The sequence below is a fragment of the Emiliania huxleyi genome (assembly GCF_000372725.1).
Source record: "Emiliania huxleyi CCMP1516 chromosome Unknown EMIHUscaffold_14, whole genome shotgun sequence".
NCBI classification, from domain to species: domain Eukaryota; phylum Haptophyta; order Isochrysidales; family Noelaerhabdaceae; genus Emiliania; species Emiliania huxleyi.
This window is the reverse complement of record NW_005201192.1, coordinates 1-26795: the sequence shown is the minus strand read 5'-3', so window position 1 is coordinate 26795 and position 26795 is coordinate 1. Positions and strand designations below refer to the sequence as shown.

At 66.8% G+C, this 26795-nt stretch overlaps 2 protein-coding genes across 2 annotated transcripts in view; both read left to right on the top strand.

Moving 5' to 3' along the window:
• EMIHUDRAFT_98349 (hypothetical protein) overlaps positions 1-11131 on the top strand; it is a gene marked incomplete at both ends in the record, with an annotated part of 13534 nt that extends 2403 nt beyond the window's left edge. The window contains 7 exons of the mRNA XM_005787676.1: positions 249-434; positions 505-1905; positions 2188-4653; positions 5638-5910; positions 6023-6801; positions 7396-7549; positions 7910-11131. Of these exons, the coding sequence (XP_005787733.1) occupies positions 249-434; positions 505-1905; positions 2188-4653; positions 5638-5910; positions 6023-6801; positions 7396-7549; positions 7910-11131 (8481 nt within the window). The remainder of the gene's footprint in view (positions 1-248; positions 435-504; positions 1906-2187; positions 4654-5637; positions 5911-6022; positions 6802-7395; positions 7550-7909) is intronic.
• A 13870-nt stretch (positions 11132-25001) lies between these two features.
• EMIHUDRAFT_449165 (hypothetical protein) lies at positions 25002-26512 on the top strand (the record flags this gene model as incomplete). The annotated part of the gene is made up of 5 exons (XM_005787675.1): positions 25002-25543; positions 25764-25827; positions 26007-26075; positions 26155-26214; positions 26358-26512. Coding segments are annotated over exons 1-5 (849 nt in total), but the record flags the coding sequence as incomplete, so codon positions are not given.
• Positions 26513-26795: the final 283 nt, after the last annotated feature.

Sequence of the window (26795 nt, the reverse complement as noted above, 5' to 3'; positions counted from 1 at the left end):
GATTTACAAAGATTAAGAGATAAGTGCGAAGATAAAGGGGCACAATGGTTCTTTTTATCGGGCAAGAATTTTTGCTAGAGTGCAAGGGGGGGGGAGGGTTTTTCTCGCGAACCGCGGATGCAATCTTGAGATCCCCTTTCCCATTCCAAGAGTCGGCGGTCCTTTGCGCCCCCCGGGTCACTGGGCAAGCGACCAAAGGAACGGGGGGGGGGGGGGGGGAGAGAATCATTCGCATCCTGTGCCCAAAGGCGGAGCGCGGAGCGCGGGAGCCTGGCGTGGCGTGGCGCGCCGGCGAAATTGCAGCGCGTGTGGCCGAGGTGGGCGAGGCGCTCGACTACTACGCCGACAAGCTCCTGGGCGCGGGTGCCGCATCCATCGGCCCACTAGCAAACTTCTACAGCGACTTTGCGTGCGGCGTCGGCGAGGACCGAGATGTGCGCGCAGTGCGGCGCACACGCAGATCCGCCGCGCCATCGGTCACTACTGCTGCGACGTTCTGTGTAGGCGGAGGGTTTGCGCTTGCTTCTCTCGAGCAGCAACGCCACCGGTTACAAGGGCGTGTTCAAGCAGCTCTCAGGCCGCTTCTGGGCGCGCAGGCGGGGCGTCTCCCTCGGCTTCTTCGACACCGCGGTGGAGGCGGCGGTGGCATACGCGTGGGCGGTCGGCGAGGCGGCGGCGGCAGGAGAGGCAGGGCCGTCGGCAGCGGCGGTGGGCGAGACGTCGGCGGTGGGCGGGACGGCGGACTCGGGCGAGGGCGAGCCAGGCGGCGCTGGCGGCGAGGCTGCAGTCGCCGAGGCGCCGGCTGAGCGCCAAGCGGCAGCGGTGGCAACAGAGGCGGAGGGCTTGCGGCTGCACCTCTCCAGCCGCACCGCCACCAGGTACAAGGGCGTGTGCGAGCTGCCCTCAGGTCGCTTCTCGGCGAGGCACACCGTGGGCGGGAGGAGCAAACAAATCGGCAACCCCTTCGACACCGCGGTGGAGGCGGCGGTGGCGTACGCGCGGGCGGTCGAGGCGGCGGCGGAGGCTGCAGCGGCGGCGGCGCCGGTGGAGCAGGCGGCGGCGGCGGCGGCGGCGGCGGCGGCGGCGGCGGCGGGCGGGGCGGAGCAGGCGGCGCCAGCTGTGGCGGCGGCGCCGGCGAGCGGGCTAGCCCAAGCGGCAAGGTTCACTTGTCGCACCCGTGACGTCGCCGCGCTAGTCCTTGCCCGCCACGGCCCGCTGAGCAAGGAGCAGCTCCTCGGATGCTTGCAGCAGTTCGTGCAGCAGGCGGGCGAGGAGCTGAAGTCGCTGGTCACGAGCTTGCGCGAGCTGCTCGACAGCGCGGAGCCGTCCTCGCGCCTTGGCACACTGTTGTGCAACAACCGCGCGTACCAGGGCGACGAGGCGACGCAGCCAGCGGATGCGAGTCGGCGTGCGCCGTGGTTCAAGTCGAGTCGGGTCGGTTCTGGCGTGTCGTGGTCGTTCGAGCCGCTCGGCTTGGATCGGGCGCGCCCCTGCGACAGCACCGAGATCCTGCTCGAGGCCCGGCAGAGGGTGGGGTCGGAGTGCGAGCGTGTGCTGGCGGGGATCAACCCTCCACCCCTCCTGGCGCGTGCCCCAGCGCGTACACCGCTCGTGACAGAGGCGGAGGAGGAGGCGGCGGCGGCGGCGGCGGCGTTTGCGGAGGTGGAGGCGGCCGCAGAGGCGGAGGCGGCCGCAGAGCCGGAGGCGGCCGCAGAGGCGGCGGCGTCGACGGAGCAGGCGGCGGCGGCGGCGGCGGCGGCGGCGGCTGCGGAGGGCGCGGCGGAGCAGGCGGCGGCGGCGGCGGCGGAAGCGGAGGGGGAGGGGCCGCCACCGGCGCCCTCCACTGCTGCTGGCGCCGAGGCTGGCGCCGCCTCCGCCGCCATCGAGGAGGCGCAGCCGGCGGAGGTAGGCCCTAAGACGAGATACAGCTGTGGTTTAGCGGAGCCGAGGAGAGAATGGGGCTATATCTCGGCTGTCTCTCTCTCTGTCTCTCTCGGCTGTCTCTCTCGGCTGTCTCTCTCGGCTGTCTCTCTCGGCTGTCTCTCCGCTGTCTCTCGGCTGTCTCTCGGCTGTCTCTCCGCTGTCTCTCCGCTGTCTCTCGGCTGTCTCTCGGCTGTATCTCCTGATTTACCCGAGATTGGGCCGAGATCCGGCCGTGAGGTTGAGCTGCACCCTCCGCTGTCGCAGGCGGAGCCGCAGCGGCGGCAGCAGCAGCAGCAGCGACAAGCCGAGTCGCCGCAGGAGCGCTCGACGTGGGCCGACGCGAGCGACGGCGGCGGTGCGTGCGCCGCCGCGTATGTGCTCACCGGCGGCGGATCTTACCAGCAACGTGTGTGTGCAGTGGCGTCTGGCATCACAACAGAAGTTTGGTTTCTGCCACGCGATCTGACCTGCACGCCGTGCGGACAGCCGATCACCATCCCGACGCCGCGGCCCGACGAGAACGGCGAGGCGAGCGGCCAGCTGCACCTACAGCTGGCGCAGGCGGCTGGCTTTTCGGGGGCGGCGCCGCGGCCGGAGAGGTGCAAGTGCTGCCCCCGCCCAGGCCGCATCTGCGGCTTCCTCCCGCACTCGCGACTCGCGCAACACACCGAGGTGCGCGTTGTCGTGCGCGCGGTCTCGGAGGCCGCGACCCACGCCTTCGTTGTTGTCAAGTACCCCGTCTGCCCGTCGTGCGACGCGGTGATGCGCGCCGCCGCTGCGCAGCACAATCTCACCACCGTGGTGCGCTCGCCCGCCGGCTACCACGTCTACGCGCCGCCCGGCTGCGAGGTCACGCGCGACCAGCACGCCTCCGCCTTTGCCACCGCCTTCGCCTGTGGTGGCGCCAACGCCGTGCAGCCTGAGTTTTGCTCGGCCATGGCATCGGCCATGCGCGCAGCTGCGGCGGACCCCCCCGTCGGCATTGCGGTGCCGCCCTGCGCGCCGCTGCGTGATGCCCGCGTCAGCGTCACAGTGGCGGACGGCGCGACGCACGCCGGGTCGAGCCTGTGCCCCGAGTTTGCAGACTTTGCGGCCGCTCGCCCGAGCACGCCGGAGGCGCCCGTCGAACGCACGCTGCGTTCCCTCGAGCTCCTCCGCCGGGCGGCCCCGGCCGCTCTCGCCGGCTGCGGCGCGCTGCGTCTCGATCCCGACGGCAGCCTGATGGAGCACCAGATCAACGCGGTCGCGGCGCTGGGCGCAGCAGAGAGCGGGAGCGCCACCAGGCTCCTCGTTGCCCCGTGCGGCGCCGGCAAGACGAAGGTGATGTTGGAGTGGTGCCGCGGACGCCTCGCGGCGGGGGTGAGCGCCGAGGGTGAGCCTCCGGCCGTGCTCGTGCTAGCGCCCCCCACGTCGCTCGCGGACTTGGCCGAACCCTTGCGTCGCATGGACGTGTGCGTGTGCGTGCTCGGCGAGCGCGCCCTCGACTCCAGCGACGAGTCGCAGCGCAAGCGCATCGCAGCAGCCGTCTCCGCCACGCTCCGCCGCAACGGAGGGATGACGAGCGTGGTCCTCATGCGGCACTGCGACTTTTTCGGCAGCGCCGAGCTCGTCGCAGCCGCCGCCGACGGCTGCGGCAACTTGCACGTCGTCATCGACGAGGCGGCGCTGTTGATGCGCACGGCGTACGGCCGAGCTGTGCACGACCGGCGCGCGCAGCAGCAGTGCCTCGAGGCCGCGAAGAGCATCGTCGCAGTGAGCGCCGTCCCGTGCTTCGACAGCGCCGCGGGCGATGTGGCTTCGGCGTCCCCGCTGATGCAGGAGCTGCTCGCGAACACCGTGCCCATGGAGCATCCGTGGGAAAAGACCTACGTGGCGAGCGTGTGCGTGGTTGACACTCCGATGGCCGCCAAGTCCGACATGCTCGGCAACAGCGGCCTCCTCCGCAGCAGCGGCGGCCTCTCTCCGGCCGTGGAGGGCGCCGTCCTCGCAGCGGTGCACCACGCCGCAGGGGGAGGCCACCGGCACATCCTCGTCGCCACTCATCTCCTCGACGTCGCCCACTCGATCCTCACGCTGCTCTCGCTGCTTGCTGCGCCCGCTACGCCGCACACCGTCGTCGTGGTCGATGCCATCGGGCCCGACGGCCGCCGCCGCGCGGAGCAGCTGATCGCTGCGCCGCAGCCGCCGCCCCAGACGAGGTACATCTTTGTGGCCTCCGTCGACGCGAACGCGGCCGGCACCAACGCTTTTGGCAGCTGCTCCGCCCTTGTGCTGGTCGGCACACCATCGTGGTCGCTGCACGACGCGGTGCAGCTCGTGCACCGCTGCGCGCGCGGCCCTCATGGCCCGAAGCAGATCAATGTGACACACGTGTGCGACAGCGAGCAGATGGACGAGCCGCAGAGTGCCCTGCGGCGGCTCTACCGGAGGCTGGCGGCCGTGCACGCCGACATGTGGTACAAGACGATGGCGTCTGCCATGGTGGCCGCCTGGACGGCCGTGGGGGGGAGGCTCGACCACACCTATGGGCAAGCGACGCCCACCTGCAACCTCTGCTTCGAGGACGCCACGGACCCGGTCGCGTCGAGCCCGTGCGGCCACGCCTTCTGCCGCGAGTGCATCCGGGACTACGTCGACTCTTCCGTCGCCACGCCCGGCGCCCCGCTCCAGTGCACCGTCTGCGACAACCCGCTCTCGACCGGGCCGCTCTCGGTCTGCCCGCTCCCGGAGGTGCATGCGACGCTTTCGCGCGATGGCGACGATCCAGCGGCCACCATCCAGGCGGCAGCAAGTGGCCCGAGCACTGCGCCCCTGGTCGGTGCGGGGCCGGGGCCGGCTGCGGAATGAGCGCGAGTCTCTCCGCCTGCGGTTGCCACGCCGCCATCGCCGGCTGCCGCCGCGACCCGAGAGGCGGCCGAGCAGTGCAGCTCGCCCTCACCCCGCCGCAGCCGCCGTGGCGGGCGGCGGCAGCAGCATGGTGCCGCCGCCGCCGCCGCCGCCGCCGCCGCCGCCGCTGCTGCTCTACTCCTGCTAGTTTCTTGCTGCTGTGTCTACTACTATCCCGCGTCCGATGGCTAGAGCTGACGTGTGTCCGGGTCTGTCCGCTAGACGTGTAAAAGGACGAATATCTAGAGCCGTGTGTGAGCTGTGAGCTGTGAGGGTCTAAGTGTGTGAATCGACCCGTCCTGGCCCCACCATCTGCTTTTTTTGTATGTTAAACACTTTTGGGGTGGGAGCGTTCAGTTGCCGTTGCCCGCCCACGGCACGCTCTCGGCTCTCGCCCCGACGAAAGGTGCCGGTGCCGGTGTCCCCGCTCGCGACGTCCTTCCCAAGGCCAGTCTACACGCGCCCGTGTGACGGCGCCCCCCCCTGAAACGGCCCCGCCAGCTCCGCCCTCAATGCAGCCAGCTGCTCAGGGAAGGGGAACGGCCCGGCTGGCCCGTGCTTGAGCCAGAACTCCTCCGGGCTCTGATCCACAAAGCGAAGCACGCGGCGTAGTCCCTCCAGCACCTCGGCGCGGCGGCCCGGCACCTCACTCGGCGGCAGCGAGCGCGCGGACTCACCCGCGCCGGGCCGCTGGCGCTTGGCACCCGCACCCACGTCGCACGGCACCGCTCTGCGCTTGCCCAGCGCGCCCACCCCCTCCACTGGCGCCGGGACCGGCAACCCCGCTGTTAGCTCGCGCATCTCCGCAACCTTGTTAGCCGCGGTTAGCCGCGGTGTCTCGGCAGGCTTATTCACGACTCGTGCCGCTTCTCCGCCGCGCCCCCGCTGCGCGGCCACGAACGCGGGGTCGCGCTCCACAAGCCGCTCAGCGTCCTCCGCTTCGCGCTCCTCCCGGCAGAGCAGCTCAAGAGTGGCCGCAAGGAGGCGGCCGACGACGTCGATCATGCCGTACGGCACGCCGCTGCGGAAATGCGCGTCCCAAGCGCGGCACGCGGCGAGGTCGTCCTTGCACGGGTACATCGCCTGCGCGAGCTGGCGCAGGTGCGGCGGGGCGGGCCGAGTCTCCGTGCGCGCAAGGTCGAGCTGCATCCCGCGCAGCTCCTGGCTCACGCCCGCCTTGCGCCCCTCGGGCGCCGCCTCCACGAGCCGTAAGATTACCGGCTCCATCCAGACGGCGTCATCGTCGCAGAGCCGCCCCCACGCCGCGTCGGTGCGCTCGAGCTCCTCGGCCGACGCGTTGAGCAGCGGGTTGGCGAACGGGTCCGCCTGGATGTGGGCTCCGAGCCGGCGCGCAAGCGACTGGCACACGGAGGGCTCGCCCGTGAAAGAGGAGCCCGTGCAAGAGGAGCCCGCCGGGCCGGCAGCCCGCTGCGCGCTCCTGGCGAGATCCTCCGCGCTCGGCACCCGCTCGGCGAGCCACGCCTCGTCGTACTTTAGCTGCTCCGCCCTGCCCTCCTCGGCGAACTGCAAGCGCTCGGCCTGCCTCGCCGCCGCCCTCTCCAACGTGTCCGCCCCCGCGTCGGCGGGAACGGCGGCGGCGTACCGCGGGAGAGGGCCGTCGCGGGCGAGCGCGTTGCTCACCGCCCTCCCCTCGCCGACGGGTACGCCGCACGCCACCGGCACGAGAGGGTCGCTGCCGCCTGCGCTGCTCGAAGCGACGGTCTCGGCGCCCGCTGCTAGGCCGCTCGGCGGCGGGCTCGGCTTGCACCACGCCACGTCGAGCAGCGCGTTGAAGGCGAGGACGTGCGAGACGGGCGCGATGACGTCTGCAGTCAGCTGCTCCGCCTCTGGAAGAGGGGGCAGCGCGGCGCAAGGCCCCGCGAGCTCGCCCGCCGTCGGCAGCGCCTTGAGCCGCAGCCCGCTCTTGTCATTGCCGCCTCCCCACGACGCGTGGCCGACGACGACCATCGCGCGGGGGCCCGTCGGCGCGAGGTGCCACACCACGCGCCGGACGCGAGTGTCCGTCTTCCGACCGCCGAGCACCCCGCCCTGCTGCCCCTGCTGCCCCTGCTGCCCCTGCTGCCCCTGCGGCCGCGCCGGCTGCGCGCGCAGATCCGCTTGCAGCCGCAAGAGCGCCGCCGTCGTCTCCTCGTCGAGGGGGCGGAACCAGCACTCCGCGTCCGCCTCCGAGGGCCGCCAGTCGAGGGCCGCGCCGGGCCACGGCAGCAGCTCCTCCTTTGCGATCTGCGCCAGGCTGGCCTCGGGCACGAGGCTGCCGTCGCGGCCGTGCGCGCCGCCGTCCGGGAGCAGCCGGTAGCCTCGCAGCCCCCAGATCCGCCACGCCGAGCCCGGCAGCCGCGTCTTGCCGCCGAGCGGAACCGCCGAGCCGTCATCGAGCTGCCAGCGCCTGGGGTCCGTCTTGTTGGGCTCGCGGTACTCGCGGTGCGCGCCCGCCTCAAAGTGGGCGGTGATGCGCCGCTCGCACTCGTCGGGCGGGAGCGACTCGCTGAACCAGGGGCGGAGCAGGCCGATCGAGTACCAGTGCGCTGAGTCCGCCGGCCAACACCGCCACGTCGGCTCGCCTAGGCACGTCAGCTCGCGCGTGCCGAGCTTGGGCGAGAAGGTGACCACGACGCGGACGCCCCTCGTGTGGAAGGCGGTGAACGCGTTGCGTCCACCAGCCCGCTTGCCCTCGAGTAAGTCGTCGGGCAGCGCCTCCGGGAGGCACACCTCGAGCGAGGTGAGCGCCGGCACCACGTCCCCAAAGAGACCATTCATGGCAGCCTCGACGGCGTCAACAAACGGCCGCCGGACGCCGAGCTGCTTGCTCGTGCAGGGCGGGCCAAAGACGAGCTCGGTCTCGCCGAGGTCGAAGAGGTCGTAACGGTGGATGAGAAAGCCGAGCACGGGCCGGCCGCCGACGCGGAAGGCGGCAGGGAGCGGGGGAGCGGCCACGGGCATGTATGTGTGTGTTGCAGGTCCACCACTGCCCGCCGTCTCGTATCACACGCCGTCTCACATGGAAGAGTCTCGAGTCGGCGACGCCGCCGCGGCCCCGGGGGGCGACGACAAGCTCCGACGGGGCCTCCGCGCGCTGCAGGAGGTCGGGCCGGCCCGGGGGGAGACGGTAGAGGAGTGGGCGCAGCGCATCGGCGCGAACTGCGGATGGGAGGAGTGGCGCTCGGCGCCGCTCGTCGCCGAACTCTCGCGCCTCACCGGCATCTGGACGGCGCGGGGGTATGTTCTGCAGAACAGCCCCCCGCGGGTGACCGTCAGCCACTGCCGGTGCATCATCTCCGGCTGGCGGCACGTCTTTTGCAAGGTGCTCCTCACCAGCATGCCGGCGGGGTGGCTCTCAAGTGTGGACGCCTTCAACAAGATGTACAAGACCGCACAGAAGGGTGACCGAGCGCACAAAGAGTCGCAGGACAAGAGTGCGCTCTGCCGCCTCGACGCCTCCCTCTCGTACTCGGACGCGCACCGCTTGGCGGAAGAGTGCCTCGAGTTGGCCGACACCGCAGACTCGGCCGCCGCTCGCTACAAGTGGATCCAGCAGTGGCAGTACCTCTGCTTTGCGCTCGTCGGGCCGCGCGCGCAGCTCCTGATGGTGTCGCAGGACTACGGCCACACGACCTTCCGCCCAGCGTTCGGATCCGGCGAGCAATACTCCGCTCCGCTTTTCAAGCACGCGGCTTACTGTCGGCAGCCGGCCTGCCTCTCTCTGCACCACCGCTCCAAGAACGACCAGTCCCACGCGCCGCTCAACCTCATCCCCGCGCGCGTCACACCGCTCTGTCCGCTCTTCGCAACCGGCCTCCTGCGCCTGTACCAGCACGGCAAGGAGTTCGCCAACCTCGCCCCCCCCGGCTGGCGGGACAACAAGCAGGCCAAGGTCGACTGGCCCGCCTTGGCGAGCGCTGTCAACAAGCCGTCGGAGTTTGTCGACTCCTTGTACAGTGAGCCTCTGCGCGATGCTGCAAGGGAGCTCGGGATGTCCGTGGAGGGGGGCGTCGTCAAGGCGCTCCGGCAGTTAAACGTGATGCACACGAGCGCCAACCCCGACTGTTCGGACGCCGACGGCGCTCGTATCGCCGAACACAACCGCGAGGGCCGGCGCGACCAGAACTACTACACAATGCACGGGCGCCCCACGCAGCTGATTGCGCACTACCTCGGCGACGACCCCACGCAGGCCGCCTCTCTCTGCGCGCTCACGGAGCTGTTGACCGAGCACGACGACGAGATGACCGAGCTCATCCTCTGGGGGCTGTCGAAGCCGTACTGCGACGCCTTCCGCGCGTTCCAGGTTGCGGGCAAGGACTCCTCGTTCAAGAGCGTCACGCACTTCTTCGAGACGAGCATGTACCTGATGAAGGTGGCGGTCGTCATGTCGCGCGCGCGCATCTACTCCGCGGCGCTGATGATCACCGAGGACTCCCCGACGCCAGCAGACGCGTACAAGTTGGTCGGCAGCATCATGGACCTGAGCTTTGGCGGCCACTCCTTTCTCAAGACGATCGATGAGCGGCTCGCCCACTATGAGACGCAGGAGATCCGCCTCGGCGACACGGTTCTCATCCCCGCTTCGCATCGTTTCGCCAACGATAAGTTGCTCAAGGCGAGCCTGCGCGGCGTGGAGAAGCTGCTCGACAAGCAAGGCCGGATCCTTCTCTCCGGCGACGACGCTGAGAAGATCCAAGCTGCGTGGGAGAGCAACCAGCTGAGTGACCTCGAGCGCTCCGACATCGTCTCTCGAGCGAAAGGAATCGACGAGAGAGCCGCGCGCGCGCTGCTGGGCATGGCCACGCCACTCTCCGAAAGCCTGCGCACGGGCGCGCGGCTCTACCTGACGCCCTGGGAGCTCGACGCGTCGGTGAGGGATTGCGAGGCCGAGAGGGCGGCAGACGCGTGCAACGAAGAGGCCGTCGAGCTCTGCGTGCGGGAGCTGAAGGCGAGGGGCGAGTGGTCGGACTCCGAGGACGCGGCGCAGACCTTTTCGCTGTCGCAGCTACGGCCGGGCGAGCTGCCGCAGCTACGGCCGGGCGAGGCTGCAGTCGACAAGCCGTCGTCGAAGCGGGCGAGGGTGGAGAAGGCGGCGAGGGGTGGCGGCGGAGGAGGCGGCGAGGGTGGCGGCGGAGGAGGCGGCGAGGGCTGCGGAGGCGGAGGTGGCGAGGGAGGCGGAGGCGGCGAGGGTGGCGGCGGAGGAGGCGGCGAGGGTGGCGGCGGCGGATGCGGCGAGGGTGGCGGCGGAGGAGGAGGCGGCGAGGGTGGCGGCGGCGGAGGAGGCGGCGAGGGTGGCGGCGGAGGAGGAGGCGGCGAGGCACCGCTAGTGACGACGCAGGCGATCATCGACAGCAAGTTCTCGTTCCTCACGACCGACGGGACGCTGGGCGAGATCGTCGGTCGCTTTGTACACCAATGGCTGCCTCTCGAGTTTAGCGGCTGCAAGCCTAAGCCGAAAAACGTCTCGGACGACAACCGCCGGCAGCGCTTGTGCTACCAGCGCGACATCCTCTACAAGGCGCTCACGTTGACGATCGCCGACGGCGAGACCGTGCCGCGGCCGCATCTGCTCCGACACGTGCTGCACAACAAGCAGTCCGTCGCGCGCAAGGCACAGTGGGCGAAAGACGTCGACAAGCAGCTGCGCGCGGAGATGCTTCGCTTCGTCTATGGCGTGTCGAACGCCAAGGAGACGTTCAAATACGACTCCGCCGTGCTCGAGGCGCTCCAGGCGGGCATCGACGCCAGCGGCACCACCTCTCCCGACCCCGCATTGGCACCGCCGGCACCGGTTGCGCCCCCTCCACCGACGCAGCCGGCGCAGCAGCGTTTCGTGGCGCTCGACCCGGGCATCACGGACTCGCGATACGGCGTCGCCGTCGCCACCGTCGTGTCGAACGACATCACACGCGTGCAGCAGACCTCCTTCAAGCCTCGAGCCGCGGCCGACAAGTCACGCCAAGACATCCGCGTCGGCTCCGCTATCGAGATGCTCGTGCCGATGCTCAGGGGCGCTAAGGAGGTGTTCGTCGAGCCATATCGGTTTGCTGCCGGGACGGCATCGGGCGCCGACACCTCGTCCTACATGCGGGGGGCGGCGCACGCGGCAGCGTACCAGGCTGGCGCCGGGCGATCGTCTGAGGTGAATTCATCGAGCTGGAAAAAATCCTTCCCGCGCAAGGGCGAGTCGCTGCTCGAGCGCTTTCGCATCCCTCCGCCGGCCTGTAAGGACGCAACCGACGCCGTCTGCATCCTGCTGCACCAGCTCGTCGTGCAGAGCGGCTTCTCGTTGGCAGTCGGTGAGTACGAGGCGATGTGAATTCAGAGAAGAGTCCAAGTCCTAGTGCAGGTCCTAGTGCAGGTCCTAGTGCAGGTCCTAGTGCAGGTCCTAGTGAGGCTCTCTGACCCGGCTCGTTTTTTCTAACTATCCCGTTATATGTTCGGGATGGGTTCGAGCCGGGTGACTCTCCTACACGAACGTCTCGAGTGGAAAGAGTGGAAAGTGTTTTCCACCGACGGCCCTGTGGACGACCCTCCTTACGCGGAAGCAGTCACTTTCGACCTCTTCGGTGTGGTGACTGGTCTGACTCACGGAGGGCGCTTGATTTTTTTCCTACCTCTATGTATCACACACAGACCTTCATAGTACACATGCCAGCACCAAAAAGCACGAAAGGAGTTAAACCAGGAACAGTTCGAGGAAGATACAAGCTGAAATCCTCTGTGAGCAGATCGACAGGACATAAAACTAAGCGCTGGGTTCTCACAGCCGAGGCCAAGGCGGCGGCCAAGAAGCGAGCGGCGGCTAAGCGCAAGAAGCGCAGTGTGAAGCGATAGGCAGCCTAGTTACGCGGGTTAGCAACGGACGCCGACCAAGCCATGTACACCTTCTTGCGGAACGCCTTCCCCGATGGCACCGAGGTGAACCGGCGGATGCGGAAGCGGACGGATTCCTCCACGCCGTCCTCCGTGACAACGTTTTTTTCGAGGTAGATGCCACCACGTCCGTCCGAACCGACGAAGGTGTAGTTGGAGAGTAGGTCGTTCTGCTGCTGCAGCCGGAACTCCTCACGAAAGGAGCGCTGCGCGTCCGTGAGGTCGAGATCTGGCGGCGTCTGCGGCGAGAGCGGGCCTGCTGCAGCCAGGGCCGGGGCGTTTTCCGGCATCTGCGGAACGAGCGGGCCCGCTGCAGCCGGGGCCGGGGCAGCAGCCGGGGCCGGGGCAGCCTCCTCCATATCGGAATCTTGCGCCTGCGCCTCCTCCGCATCGCCGTTCTCGAGGGCTGCGACACGTCCCAGCACGGCCGAGAGGCTCGCCTCGAGAGACGCCACCTTGTTCTTGAGGGCTGTGATCTCCTGCCGCGCTTCCTCCAGCTCCGCCTCGAACAAGTCCTGCATGCTTGGCTGCCTCCCCCCATCCTCCTCCGCCAGTGCCTCCTCCTCCTCCTCCTCCTCCTCCTCCTCCTCCTCCTCCTCCCCATCCTCCTCCTCATCCTCCCCCGACGCTTCCGCATCCTCGCCCTCCTGCTCCTCGTCCTCGATCTCGCTGTGCTGGGAGATCGCGCTCGCGGGGGCCTGCGTCGCCCATTCCCCCCCCTGCCCCCCCGTCTGTCTCTCGGGGGTCGCAGCAGAGATCCTAGGAGACCGGCGAGGGGTGGCCACAGCGGCGAGGGGGTCAGCGTTGCGCTGTGCGGCGGCGCGTGCTCCCAAGTCGCCGGCACGAGCGGCGGCAAGTGGAGACAACGTCCGCTGCCACGTGTACGGCCCTGGCCGGAGCAAAGGCGACTTGTCCGCTCCTCGCGGTCGAGCTGCCCCTCGGCGTGGCGACATCCTGTGCGCAGCGCTCGCTCGCTCGCTCAGGACGCTGGGCGTGTGGGACCGGGAGCGCCGGTGTCGGTGGCGAGTGGTGGGGGCGGAGGGGGGGGGGAGGCAAGGGCGGAGTGCCGCGTGCCCGCACAGTCGCTCGCTTCCCGCTCGGTCGCTCAGCTCACGTCACCACCAGAGCGCCGCCGCACGCCGAGCACGAAGAAAAGAAAAGAAATCTGTCGCGGGCTGAGCCGCTGAGCCGCTGAGCCGCTGAGCTTACGTCCTAGGCCTCGTTTTTTTTCCTCGCTGAGCCGGTCAAGGCGGGGCGGTGTCCTCGTTTTTTTTTCCTCGTTATAGAAAAGATGCCGACCCGCAACCAGAACGCAGTTGCCATGTTGCACGCTCACAACGTCGCTGCCGCGCTCGACTATGTTCGAAGCAGTATGCGCAAGCCAAATGCCCACACACTCAGCGCAGCAGTCGCGACGATAAAGGGCGCCTACTACACGCAGTACGGACAGCCGCCCGGCTACGACATAGCCATCGCTCTGTTGCAAGAGTATTTATCCACCTTGTCCACAGTACTTAGAAAAATTCAGTATAAAAGTACTTAGAAAAATCTGAGGTAGGGAGAAGTTGAAAAAAAAGTTTTTGAGCGACCATCCACCTCCACCGTCCACCCCTGTAGAAAAGGGTCATTTTTCCCCGTGGAAGAGGTGTGAACAAGCTCCTTCCACGGGAAAACGCAGGTGGACGGACCCCCTCCCATCCGTCCACCTCCGTCCTACCTCCATCCACCCTCGATCCGGGCCCGACGTCCGACACCCGTCCGACACCCGTCCGACCCAGGCCCAGACCTAGACCTAGACCTAGACCTAGACCTAGACCTAGACCTAGACCTAGACCTAGACCTAGACCTAGACCTAGATCTAGACTCGGATCTAGGACGGGTGCTGGGTCCATGGCACTACTCGTGCCAGCCAAGTCTGAGGCGAAGGCGAGCTGGGAGCCAGAGGCTTTCGTCACCCTTGCTCCGGTTGCGACACCCGTGCAGATGGAGCGGATGCATGCCGGCCAAGGAGGGCGAGACGGCACCGCTCGGGATCACGCCGCTGTCGACCAGGGAGCGGCGGAGCAAGCGGAGGCAGCGTCGGAGGAGGGGCTTGTTCTGCAGTCGGCGGCGGAGGACGAGGCGCTCCGGCTCTCCGCGGCGACGGCGTCTCGCGCGGCGAGGCTGCTTCGGAACGAGAAGCAGGCGCAGCGGGCGGAGGACGTGATGCGGCAGGTGAGCGAGGCGGCGGAGAAGGTCGTCGCTCCACTGCTCCGCGTGATCGTGAAGCAGGTCATGCAGCGCGTCCAGGCGGAGCTCGACGCCAAAATGAGCGCAGAGTGGCTTCGCGACACAGACCCGGACCCGGAGGACGCGGCGGCCTTCCGGCGCTACGCCGTCCTCCTCCACGAGTACGTGCACGAGAGCGGCACGCTCTTCATCTCCAAGAACGTGCCCACCGGCCGCAAGGAGCGCGACGAGTACCGCAGCATGCCTCGCTGGGAGCGCACGGCGGCGCTCTTCATCAACTTTCCACACACGGTGCTCGACGGCGTCGACCACTGGGACCTGACCGCGCTGTGCGCGTGCGTGCAGAACTGCAGCGCCTTCGACGCGGCGCAGCGGAAGGCGGCCATCGACGGCAAGGGCTCCTTTCGCACCGTCCGCAACACCGTCGAGCACAAGAACGTGTGCGTCTCGAGCGACGACGTCTACTACTCGCTCCTGAACCAGCTCGGCGAGTCGCTCGTGCTGCTGGGCGTGCCCGAGGCGACCGCCAAGGCGGAGCTCGATCCGTACCGCGACGGCATGGGCCGCCGCATGCCGGCTCGCTCCACGCTGGAGGAGGCGCTGCAGTACCAGGAGGGCATCGCTGGCGTGCACAAGCTGATGACGACCGAGGGGTTATGTCCTTCCAGCCCAAGAGCCGCGCCGTCGCCAAGCACAAGGCCGCGCCGCGCGCAGTATCGTGCGCTCTGTTGGTGGTGCGAAGGGGTGTGCTACCCGACCGAGCATCGGACCCGACCGACCGACCGAGCATCGGACCCGACCGACCCGACCGACCCGACCGAGCATCGGACCCGACCGACCCGACCGACCCGACCGACCCGACCGACCTTGCGCCGTGGGGGGGAGGAGACGCTGTTCACACCACCTGTTCACACCCTATATACGCCGGGTCTCGCAGGTTTTGGGCGGATGACCCGCTCACTTGAAGGTGGCAGAAGAAGGCGACTGTCCTTGATTGTTGAAAATGCGTGGTAGGCCGTGATGAAGTGTAATGGTTTGTTTCGCTTCCGTGCTTTATAGCTGCTTTGATCTTTCAAGTAACGATATGCCCCGTTCAACTTGCCTATTGCGCATGCCTTGAAGCATTCGTGGGCGCGCTCGAGACGGGAGATGAATAATGGGTTCACTTTTGTATCTTATCATCCTGGAGATGGTCGCAGCTCGATGGACAGGGTCACAGAGGGCATCTCACTCAGCTCACACCTCGGCGTCTGTGGAAGCTTCGGCTGACGCCCGCTTACGAAATGGCGGCTTGATGAGGCTGCAGCGGAAGGTGGCGTACTCGAGGCTGTCAAGCGAGCTGTAGCCAAAAATGACGGCGAGGTGTCCACGCACGACACGGCTGGGAAGGGTGGCCACCGCGATGGAGATAGCGGCGAAAGCCAATTGGGTGCTAGCGGTCATTGCACCAACGCAGGGTATTATGCACCACTCAACGAAGCTGAGGATCGCTAAGAACGTTAGGAGGAGCGGAAGACAAAGCAGGGTGTTGACGCGGACCACACGCGCGGCAACCCAAGTGCTCCGGAGCAGCACCAGCGGCGCTTCGTGGTTCACGATCAAGGTGGCTAGGAGGATGGGCCAGCTTGTAGGAACGAGCATGGACAGGTAGAAGATCACTCGCAAGAGCCCATCGTCACCATGCGCGTACCCGGTCATTAGCGTGTCGGCAAACCGCACTATCGCTGGCGTGTGCTCCTCATCGTACGCCTCGAGCTTCGCGCGCAACTCTAGGTAGCCCTTGCTCACTTCGCTGCGATCGGCATTGCCGATGAAGCGGGTCGAGCTGTGGTTGAAGAGCGCGTCCATCTCCGGCACAGTCGGCAGCCGCCTGGGAGCCACGGGGACCTTCCCCACACCGAGTTCGTACGAGTGACCGCCACCGGTGGTCATCAATTGTGCGCATGCACTCTCGGAAGTGCACCAGCCTGAGCGGCAGTGATCCCCTTCGTACGGGATGAGATCGAGGCGGTCAACAGGCGGATTGCCGCCAAATGTTCTTAGCTCCATCTCCAGCTCTGGCAGAATCCTTTTTTGCTGCAGCACTAGCACGCGTGGGCTGGCGTAGGCGTTGCTCATCACGCTGAGTCCGTTCTTAAAACGTCGGTCCTCCGAGTCCGTGCGCTTGGCGCCCGTGATCGGGTCGTGTTGGGGTAACGCGGCAAAGTCCCACATCAGGGCGGGCCGCTCCTCCGCATGCCGGCCGTCCCGGTAGTACGAGAGGACCTTGTCCAGGTGGAAGCGGCTGCCATCTGGCTGGTCGCCACCGCCCTTGGACGAATTGAAGGGGCCTTGCCACTTGTATGAGAGCGCCGCCACCTTCTTCTTTTCCAGCAGGCGAACCGCGTCGGCCGAGCTGAAGAATGCCTCTTCTGGCAGATCCTGCCGCCGATGCAGCACCCAGTCAGAGGGGCGTGCCCGCAGCCACGCGACACGCAGCAGCCGAAGTGAGTCGTCTTCGAGGCGGCTGGTCAACTCGCCCTCAATCAACTTGATACGCATGCGAAACGCGATGAGCGTCTTGCGACGGGTGTACAGCCCAAGGCAAAGCATGAGCACACCGCAGAAAATGGCGATGAAGTCCGCCGTTGCATTGTCTCCATCATTCAAATGCGCTGGAATACATCCAGGAATGAACCAGTTTGCTGCTCCGGGTGCAAGGAATGCGCAAAATGGGAGGATCTGCAGCAGCCATAGCAGCCAGAAGAGTGCGGGTCGATTGGCTGGAATGCTCATCTCCGCAAGCCAGATAGGGATGGCGACCATTAAGTACAGGGTTGGCGCATAGATCATTTCCTGGGGATACATATCTCCGGCGACGACGGCGAAGAAGAGACCGTAGCACAGAGGAGCTGGCGGCGGTGACGACGGCGACGTCGGCGGAAACATCCCTGCGAAAGCGGCGTCTGAGCGGGTGAGCTAGGTTGATTGGAGAGGGAGCCTGGCAGAGGGTATGAGGGAATGCAAGCTGAGTGATGGAGGCGGCGCTGCGACAGAAGAGGAGGCGGCGGAGGAGGCGGAGGAGATGAGTGTGTGAGGCTGCGTGCGGGGTGTGGAAGGTAGAAGCGGCGGCAATAGCAACGGCAGTAGCAGCAGCAGTAGCAGCAGTGGCAGGCGGCAGAGGATGAGGTGCACACGGAAGGCGCACAAAGGCGGCGAATGGAGAGGTGCTGGACGAGAGAGGGGTGCGGCGGAGGAGGAGGGGGAGATGCATGGGGTGCGTGCAGGGTGTGGAAGGAAGAGGCGGCTGTAGCAGCGGCAGTAGCTCAGCAGTAGCTCGGCAGTAGCAGCGGCGGCGACGGCGGAGAGAGGCGCGGCGCGCGCGCGAGGGGGTGGTGGTGGAATGAGAGGTGCGCGCGGTCACGGCGGGCGCAGGGGTACGTGGGGAGCAGCGCGCGGGGGGCGCCGGGTGCGTAGGGCGGGGAGGCTGCAGCGGCGGCGGCGGCGGCGAGAGACGAGAAGGAGTGAAGAGAGCGGCGCAATGTGTGTGTGAGAGGCTCGCGACGCGGGCGTGGGAAAGAGCGCGCGCGTCTGCGCATCATCAGTGTCCGACGGGGATCGAGACACCATAGGCACCGGAGTGTGGTGGAGCGACAAACGGCAGGAGCGATGCGCACACCGTGGACAAGCGGCGAGAGAGTGAAGTATGCGAGAGTGTGTGAGAGCTCGACGAGTTCGACGAGGGGGGCGGGTAGCGCTTGCCGCAACTCGGTGGGCGTAAGGGAGCGAGGGCGCAGCGCTCCTGAGAAGAAGAAGAGTAGCGGCCGATCAAGCCAAGGTGGCACGCCGAAAGTGGGACGCCCAAAGGAGGTTTTCAATTTTTGTACGCGGACATGCGCCGTTCACAGCTGCAGCTGTGAATTGGCACTTCTCTATGCTAGTACCCGAGGACTCTGCGACACGCGCAGTACGGGCGGCCCACCGCAGGAGGCACGAGAGTCCGCACCTCGCAAGTGCTGCTTCAAAGTGCCGACGTATGTCTGTGTGTGTGTGTGAATACGTCCGCTTTCACGGCGGCGCGCCGCGCGGCCGCCCTCGCCGCGCGCTCGTTGAGTGGCCCCGCGGAGGAGGCCGGCGCAGAGGCCTCCGCAGTGCGGCTCGCCGAGGCCGTCGCCTGCTCCGCCTCACCACCAGACATGGCGCCAGACATGACGCCAGCCATGACGCCAGACATGGCGCCCGCATCGACGCCCGCATCGCCGCCGGACGCGGCGCCAGACGCGGCGCCAGGCGTGCCAGCCGCACCGCTCGCCCGCAGCCGCGAGGGGCCATCCTCCAGGTGGAGCGGCGGCTGGGGCGAGCCCTCGCCCTCGCCACCGTGGCCTGCGCCCTCGCCGCCATGGCCTGCGCCAAAGGTGAGGGCAACCACCGGGAGCTCAGGCTGCCGCCTAGGGAAGCGTGGCGGCGCGGGGAAACGCGGCGGCGGTGGCGGCGGCGGCGGCGGCAGCGGCACGCGCGGGCGGACGGATTCGGACGGGGCGGAGCAGCGACCGCCTGGGCGGCCGCTGCTCTGTCTGCCAGAGCGCGCCATCTGTGCGCAGCTCGAGCGCAGTCAGGTGCACAGGGAAGCGTGGCGGCGCGGGGAAACGCGGCGGCGGTGGCGAGCAGGCGAGCGGCCCGCGCGCGGCGAGGCGGACAGGTGATCGGCAGGCGGGTGATGGGCCGCAGAGTGACCGCCCAGCGATCGGAGCGAGCCGATCGTCGCTCGGCCGCTGCTGACCTCGAAGGCGTGCGGAGCGCGACTGTCGGTGTCGGGGGGCGGCCGTCATGTGGCGAGGAGGGAGGACGACAAGTGCGCGTCGTACGGGGTGCCGCACCGCCACCGCGCGAGAGATCGTGGTACGCGGAGGCGGCCCTCGGCCTCCTCGACTTCACGCCGGCCGGCCTCGTGCTCGTCTTCTGCTTCGTGCCCTCCATCAGCGCCTCCATCTTCCGCGCGTGGAGTTGCCAGGCGCCTCCAGCTGATGACTGCCGCTGCTCACAACACCACATCCCTCAGTCCTCGTAAGTTTCTGCTGATAGGCCTACACCATCTCTCCGCCGAACGAGCGCCTGGAGCAGGTCTCCTACATGCGGCAGGACGCGAGCGTCGAGTGCGGCTCCGACGATCACGGACCCATCACCGCCCTCGCCACCGGTTTCATCGTCCTCTGGCCGGTCGGCTCGCTGGTGCTCTTCACGTCGCTCCTCGCCGCCTGCTACAAGCCGCTGCAGGCCAAGTCGCCGAATGCTCTGACGCGGGCCACCGCCTTCCTGCACCGGGAGTACGAGAAGACCTGGTGCTGGTGGGAGGCGCTCGAGCTGGCGCGCAAGCTCGTGCTGACGGGCTTCGTGCTGCTGATCCCGGAGAAGAACGCGTTCCTTCGCCTCATGGTGGCGACCCTCGTCTGCTCGTGCTACGGCTTCATGCTTGCCGCCGTGCGGCCGTACAAGCGGGTGGAGGACAACGTGCTGGCCGTCGCCACGAGCCTCGTGCTCCTCCTCCTCTTCCTCGGCACCAACTGGAGCACCATCTTCCTGGGCATCGAGGAGCGGTACCAGGGAGTCGACCCCGCCGATGTCCTCGGCTTCGGAAAGCTCAATGCGATCGTGGACATGATGATCGTCCTCGTTGCAGTCGTGCTCGCCTTCTTCCTCGTCGGCGCCGTCGTCGCCGCCCGCCGCGTCGCCAAGGTCCCCACGATCCGCCTCGCCTCGACCAAGCAGCCCCCCGAGCTGAGCATCGGGACTGACCTCACGTGGCACCTCTTCCTCTCTCACATCTGGTGAGTCACACAGCTAGGGAGGGTGACGAGATATCCGGACAGCACGATCCAACTCTCACCGTAACCATGCAGGTCGACCGGTCAAGACGCCGTCGGAAACATCAAGAGCGAGCTCCAGCTGCTGCTGCCGGACATCAAGATCTTCCTAGACGCGCGCACACGCTCAGCCGCGCTGCGTACGGCGACACAGTCCTCTGACTTCGCTCGTCGTGCGCTGTCAGGTGGACGATCTAAAGGATATCGGGGCGCTCGAGGACTACATCCAACGCTCGCAAGTGATCCTCTTCTTCCTTTCGCGTGGTTACTTCCGCTCTCAGGCGCGCTCTCGCCGCCGCCCTGTCCCTCCCTCGGGATCCTTTGGCTCTCAACGCACCCGAGTCTGCTGCAACCCTCGACACTCCCCTCGTCTCACCGCCCGCCTGCTCGCGTGCCACCAGAACTGCCTTCGCGAGATCCGCTCGTCGCTCGAGCAGAGCAAGCCGATCGTCCTCGTCCAAGAGGCGGACCCTGACAAGGGCGGCGGGACGCTCCAGGCGCTGCGCGGCGAATGCCCCGACGACCTGCAGCAGGACATCTTTGAACAGGGCTGGACGCACACCGTGTGGATGCGAATTGAGGAGTATCAACGCGTCTCGCTCAAGACAATCGCCGAGGCGCAGCGGGACACAGAGCCAGCCGCAGTCCTCTCGCCCCCCACCCCGAGACCTCAGCTCCGGCGCCCTTGAACCGCAGGCGGTGCTCCTCTGCTCGCCCAACTATCTGAGCCAGACCTCCCTCCCGCTCTGCGTGCCGGGCGAGCCCGAGAGCCAGTCGCTCGCCTTTTCCAAACAGACCACGCTCTGGGCTTCGCCGGCCAACGCGGGCGCCATGGAGCTGGCCAACGAGATTGCCGCCACTTTCCCGAACCTCACCGTCTCCACCGCCGAGGCGCCCGGGCCAGCGACGCACATGCTGCTCTACCTCAACGAGCACACCTTCGTCAGCGACGAGCGGCTGGCTGAGCAGGTCCAGCAGGCGCGCCAGGACAGGCTGAAGATCGTCATGGCGCACGAGAACGACCCCGCGCTCGGCGGATGCCCCTTCTCGAGGTTCTTCGAAGTCACGCCGCAGGAGCGGGCTGGGGTTGGGTCATGATGCACTCCATCTCAGACGCTTGATCGCCCCCCCCACCCGCGTACCCTCCCTTGCAGGAGCTCATCGCCGGCGGGCTCTACAAGAGCCTGGCACGCTCGTGCTTCCCGGGGCGCCACCACCAGGCGCGCGTTTTGTCTCCCCCACATCTCGCCTTGCGCACCGGCGGTACACTCACCAGCCAGGGCGCTCAATTCCGCAGGTGTCGCTCGCGCTTCTGGCAAAGGACCTCGGCGCGACTCCCGCTCGGTCGGGCAGCGTCGCAAGCATGAGACGCCTCTCGGCCAGCATCGCCGAAGCTAGCAGCCGGCTCGTTCGCAGCCGCAGCTCTGCGACGATAACCACCGCGGGCGACGGCTCTGGAGGCGAGGCGACGGTCTCGGTGGACTCGGAGGAGTCGGCGGTCCCGGTGGAGGCGGTGCAGGAGCAGGTCTAGCCTTGGCGGCTGCACACACGGCAAACGCCATTTTGAGCAATTCACATGAGCATGCACCAGCGACCCGTGGGGCCGGGGAGGCGGGGAGGCGCGTGCCGCATCGGCGACCCCCACGGGTCTGGGTCCATACCCGTCGCGCGCTCTCGCACTGGGGGCTTTCGCGCAGGAGCGGAACTGCTGCGCGGCGCGCCTTTCTCTGGAGAGGCGTGGTTGGGAGGAGGGAGTGAGGGCGGGGGATGCACATGTACAGCTGAGGCGCCGGGGCAATAGTTGCCTGCGAGGCGTCTCGCGCGCTAGCCAGGAGCGGCGGGCAGCGCTGTGGGTCCTGGAGATCGAGAAGGGATCTGAAGGGTGTGGAGGCAGAGGGGAGAGACCACGTAGACGTACAGTAGTGAGAGTCTCGCATGGTGCGCACAGCTCTAGACAGCGCGCGTCGTTGCATTTTCTTGAGTGGGATGAGGGAACAACGAAAAAAAAATGACACCTTGGAGCTACGTGCACATACGACATAGGCAAGTTGGTATTTTCATATACGTGTATGAACTTCAAAATAACATTGGCTAATCTAGTTCTACTCATCACGACTCGCCAGAAACCTAGCCAGAAACACCCGCACACTATGGGGTCATTGTGTGAGAGAGATTTTTAGCAATACCAAACAACTCTAACACTCACTCGTTTGTTTGTTTTTTGCATTGTGTAGCTTTGCTTAGAAGGGAAAGGTTTACTGCAAGGTCCGTATGCCTGGTTACCGTGTAGTCGGCCGGCAATCGCAGAGCAGATTGTGAATGAGCTTGCCTGCGGCGAGGGCGGTCGAGTGTACGGAGCTACGAGAAGTGCCTCGCCGCCCTCGCAGGAGTCGCTTAGGCGGCTCCCGTGGTGTACCTGTGTTAGTGCCAGTGCGCGCCAGTCCCGTGCCCGCAAACGTGCGCACTTGGAGCACTTGGAGTGCAGTCATTAACCTCACATCCAGGGCCGGGGAGCTAAGAAGCGCACCCAGCGGGCCGGATGATCGGTATCGGAAAAGAAAGAAAGAAAACAGACAACCCGAGGGAGGGATGGGAGGACGGCACGCCGCCACCACACGGGGATTTTAAGGAGAGGTGTGTGATGCGCTATTGATTGACACATCCTGAGCGAACTTCCCTAGTCACCCGCGGCCGGACTCCATCCGGCACGCGTCGCTGGGCGCTCAGGTATGTATGTATGTAGGAAGGTGAAGAACAGTCAGGCTCGGACTGGACACCAACGCGGTATGGGTGGACGCAAGACAGATGATGACGCTCAGGCCGTCGCCCACCCTAGGGGGAGACAGTCTGCCTCTTCCTATCTCTCTTCGCAGTGTGTCTCTCGCCGCTTCTCGCTGCAACCTTCATGCCACCTCGCGGTCGTCCCACTCTCGTCGTTCTTTCCCATCGGTAAAAGAAAGAAAGAATTTATTACGGGCTTGCGAGGGTTTTCTCGGGGAGGGTACCCATTCGGTGTTGGTACTCCCTTAATGTAGGTAAACCATAAAAGTGATTTGAATTCGTCCACGTACGGCTTCGTGAGTGGTTGGGGTGGCCTCAAGCATCCCCAAGGGAGCCTCTGCGGTGCCACATAAGCAGCTTGGTGATTGTCGAGACTTTGAAGGATTCGTTTGAAGAAACGCAAACAGGCCAGACACTACTATGGTCACCAGTAAACCATAATTCGACTTTGAGGGATCATATCTCAAAAAGCCGGGAGATAACAGAGCATTATTGTTGCATATTATGCCACATAAGGTCAAACTTGACCCCACAAGCATCAAGAACCCGATGCTCCGGCTCAACTGTGCCGGCACACTGCCTCCTCACGCCTGCTGCCAGCAGCCGTCGCGGCCCGTGGTGCACCAGAGAGAGAGGTCGACGCGTTGCCCCCGCCGGCGACCCCGCGCGGCTCAGGCCGGCCAGAAGGTGTCTGGTGACGGCGCCGTGGCAGGATTGCGGAGAAGAGCTCGCCGAACGCGAGCAGAAGATGTCCAAAGTGTGCCAGCGCGAGAGCCTCGCGAGCGGGCGCAGAAGGAGCTCGCCGTGACACGATGCCGGGCGGTGGTGGTGCTCTGGCGGCTGTGCACAGTGGGCAAGGTCAGGCTGCAGCAGGGCAGCACGATGGTAGTGCCCTGCTGCAGCCTGGCCTGACATGCACAGGGCGAACAGAGGCGGTACTATCGTCCGGCGCTCGTCGTCGAATCTGGGCCAACTTCGACCGCCGCCACAGCTCGCCACGAGCACGCAGCGACAAAATGTTGACTTACGGAAGTTGAGGCTGGTCGAGAGGAAGAGGCTGCCGTGCGAGCCGGCAGCAGGCTGGCTCGTCGTGGACTGCAGCGGCGACTTTTATGGGCTTCTCTGTTCATAGTAGCGTGCACGCTACTATGGTTTACCCACATTAAGGGAGTAGCGAACCGACGCTGCTTGACCTGCCAGCGTCGGTTCGCTCTCGTCACGGTCGGGCGTGCGAGGCTCCTGTGCCTCCGGTGAAGCCGATGCTCAGCCCTCTCCCACCGTCGCGGTTCGCCCGTCACCTCGCCTCTCCGCAGGGTACATCTCTCGCGCCGGCTGCATCTCTCCGCCGGTCGCCAGCACCCGCGCCACCGACTAGCTGCACCGCCACTCGCGACGCGCCACCCTCGCGCACAGCCTGCATACGCTACTCCCGCCGTGCCTTTGCTACCACATGGATCGCATGTCACTGCAAACGCGCCCGCAGCCGCGCCGTAAAGGTCTGCCGTGCTGGCTGACGATCTCACTCTCCCGCTCCTATTGCATCTGCCTCCCGCCTCCCAGCTCACATTTCACACCGCAGTAGGTGCTCCGGTCGACGCTGCCGCCGTTGCCACCGCTACTGTCACCGCTCGTTTGATAATCGACGCCACGCTTAGCGGCAGCGAGATCCGCATTTTGAGCCGAGGTTCATTCAACTTGCCTGGTGCGCTCTTGCGCGTGCCTTCAAGATCCACAAGTCAATTTGCACCAGAAATCCAAAGGTGGTGCAAAATGGATATCTCAAGATTGGCCTTTAGTTCGCGCACCTGCTCTCCGCCGCCGCCGCTTACCTGCTGGCACGCCACCGCCCCGCGTCGCTAACTCAAGCCTCCCTGCTGCATCTTCGGACTTCGCACCCCTGCCACATGACTCGATCGCCGTCGCTGCTACCGCCCTCTCCGCCGCCCTCGAAGGCGCCACCAGCATTACGGCCGCCTTCATATCTCATTGATGCTGCCACCAACGCCACCTCCTCGATTCTGTGCCGCTGCCGCGGCGAGGCGCCGTCGCCACGATCGCCGCCAGCGCTGCTGACAGCCTCGGAGCGTCGCCGTGGCCGCGTTCTGGTCTGCCCACGCTTCCCCTAAAACGTCTAGGACGAGCTCAGAGGCTAAGGGCGCGTCCTGTGGGACCATCTAGCTCTACTGGGTCCGCGACGGCGGTCGGCGCACCCCCGTCTCGAACGTGTGTGCTCTCTGTCTGTCTGTCAGCTGTTTCGGCTAAGTCGTTTTGTACCGGATTTCAATGTTAGTGGCAAAACCGCGGAACCGAAAATGGCGTTTAATTTCGGGCCCCTGCTGTCCGCCGCCTGCGGCGGCGCTCCGCGCCGCTTGGGGCGCCTGCGGCGCCCCTGGGCGCGCTGCGCGCGCCTGTTTTGGGGGGGCTACCAGCACCGAAAAAATCCCGTTTTCTCGCTGTTCGCGGCGAGGAGCGGCGCGACGGCGCGACGGCTGGCGGCAGGTAATGCAGCAGCACACGCAGCAGCGACGGCTTGGCCGTGGGAGGAGCGGCCGGCACGGGCGCGGCCGAGGCAGGCAGAGCAAAGACGGCGTCGACGCGGAGGGGGCTTCCGAGACGGACGTCGGACTGTGGAACTGCGAAGCGTGCACGTATTTCAACGCGGCATGGCGACGGCGGTGCGAGATGTGTGGCACCGCAGCCCGCAGTGGGAACGGCGGCGGCACTGGCGGCGGCGGCACTGGCGGCGGCGGCACTGGCGGCGGCGGCGGTGGCAACGCTCGGAACCTGAGGCGGGCGCAGCGGGAGGCGGGAGCCGCGCTGCTGGCGTTCACCCACGCGCCTCGAGAGGCGGCGCCCGCTCGGACGCCTGCGCGGCGCGCCGCCGCCAAGCTGCCGCGCCCCGTCGCCAAGATGCGCTTCCTGAGGGCGCACTACCACCTGCTCTGCCCCGTGGCGAGCGGCGAGGCACGTGCGTCGGTCGGCTGGGAGGACTGCAGGGCGGCGAGGCTGAGCAGCCCAGAAGCGGAACATCTCGCTCCACACCCTTACCTCCCCCCCCGCATCTCTCCATCTCTGGCAGCACGGACGCGCTGAGCAGCGCAGAAGCGGAGCCTAGACAGCGTTGGTACGCACTCTTGTATCCCAACTAGCGCTCGAGCCCAGCGTGGGTTCAGTCCCGTGGGGGGTGCGGTAGTGGGTTCAGTCCCGTGGGAGGTGCGTTAGTAGGCTGAGCACCTCCGAGGAGGTGCAGTGCCCGATCTGCCTCGTCGCGCCGGCAGCTGCGCCGCAGGTGGCCACCCCACCACGCCCTCCGCCCAGTGGGCCCTGCCTCATGTCAACCTACTGAGAGAACTATACCAACTCTCCTTTTTTCCCGCCGCCAGCCCGTGTGGTACTGCATTTGGCGTCCTGCGGCCACACCACCCTCCGCCTGCCCTAGTCAGAGCTGACTACTCAACCCACTTCCAGGTTGCCTCCTGCGGCCACATCCTCTGCCTGCCTTGTGCGCTGCGGCTCCACGCCGCCGCCGTCGACGAGGAGCGCGCGCGCAAGTCACCGCACCACCCAAAGGACCGAACCCACGCCGGATTCGACCACTCTGGCGGTATGGGAGTAGGAGCGCGTCTGCAAGTGCCCCGTCTGCGCCGACGCCCTCCACGTTTCGGAGCTGCGCACCGTGCGGCTGCGCCTGTCGGGGTAGGCGAGGGCGGCGGGCGAAGTCCTCGAGCACGTGCCGAGTCTGGTGGATAGGTGCTGCTGCTCTCTGTCGGGTAGGTGGGGGCGGCGGGCCAGGCAATCAGTCCATTGGCGATTGGATAGGTGCTGCTGCTCCCTGTCGGCGAGGTGAGGGCGGGAGGCGTCGCCACTTTCCGACGGCTCCCGCTGCCAGCGCCGCGCCGCCGCGGCGGGCCGGCGCCACCCAAGGTCTACGCCGATGTGTCTTCGGTGCCAGCCCTCGTGGGCGGCACGGTGTCGGAGGTGCGCTGCTTCCTCGCCTTCCCCGCCTGCCTCGGATCTACGTTCGGGTCTATCTCGGATCTACCTCGGGTCTACCTCTGATTGATCTCGGGTCTATCTCGGATCCTTACCTCGGGTCTACCTCGCACCCTCTGAATTGCAAGGTCCGCTGCTTCGCCTCCGCCCTCGACGCGCCCCTCTCGCAGCTCCGCGCCGCCGAGGCTGCGTTGGTGCTACCGACGCCCGCGACACAGCCCGCAACGACGCCCGCAACACCGCCCGCAACATTGCCCGCAACGC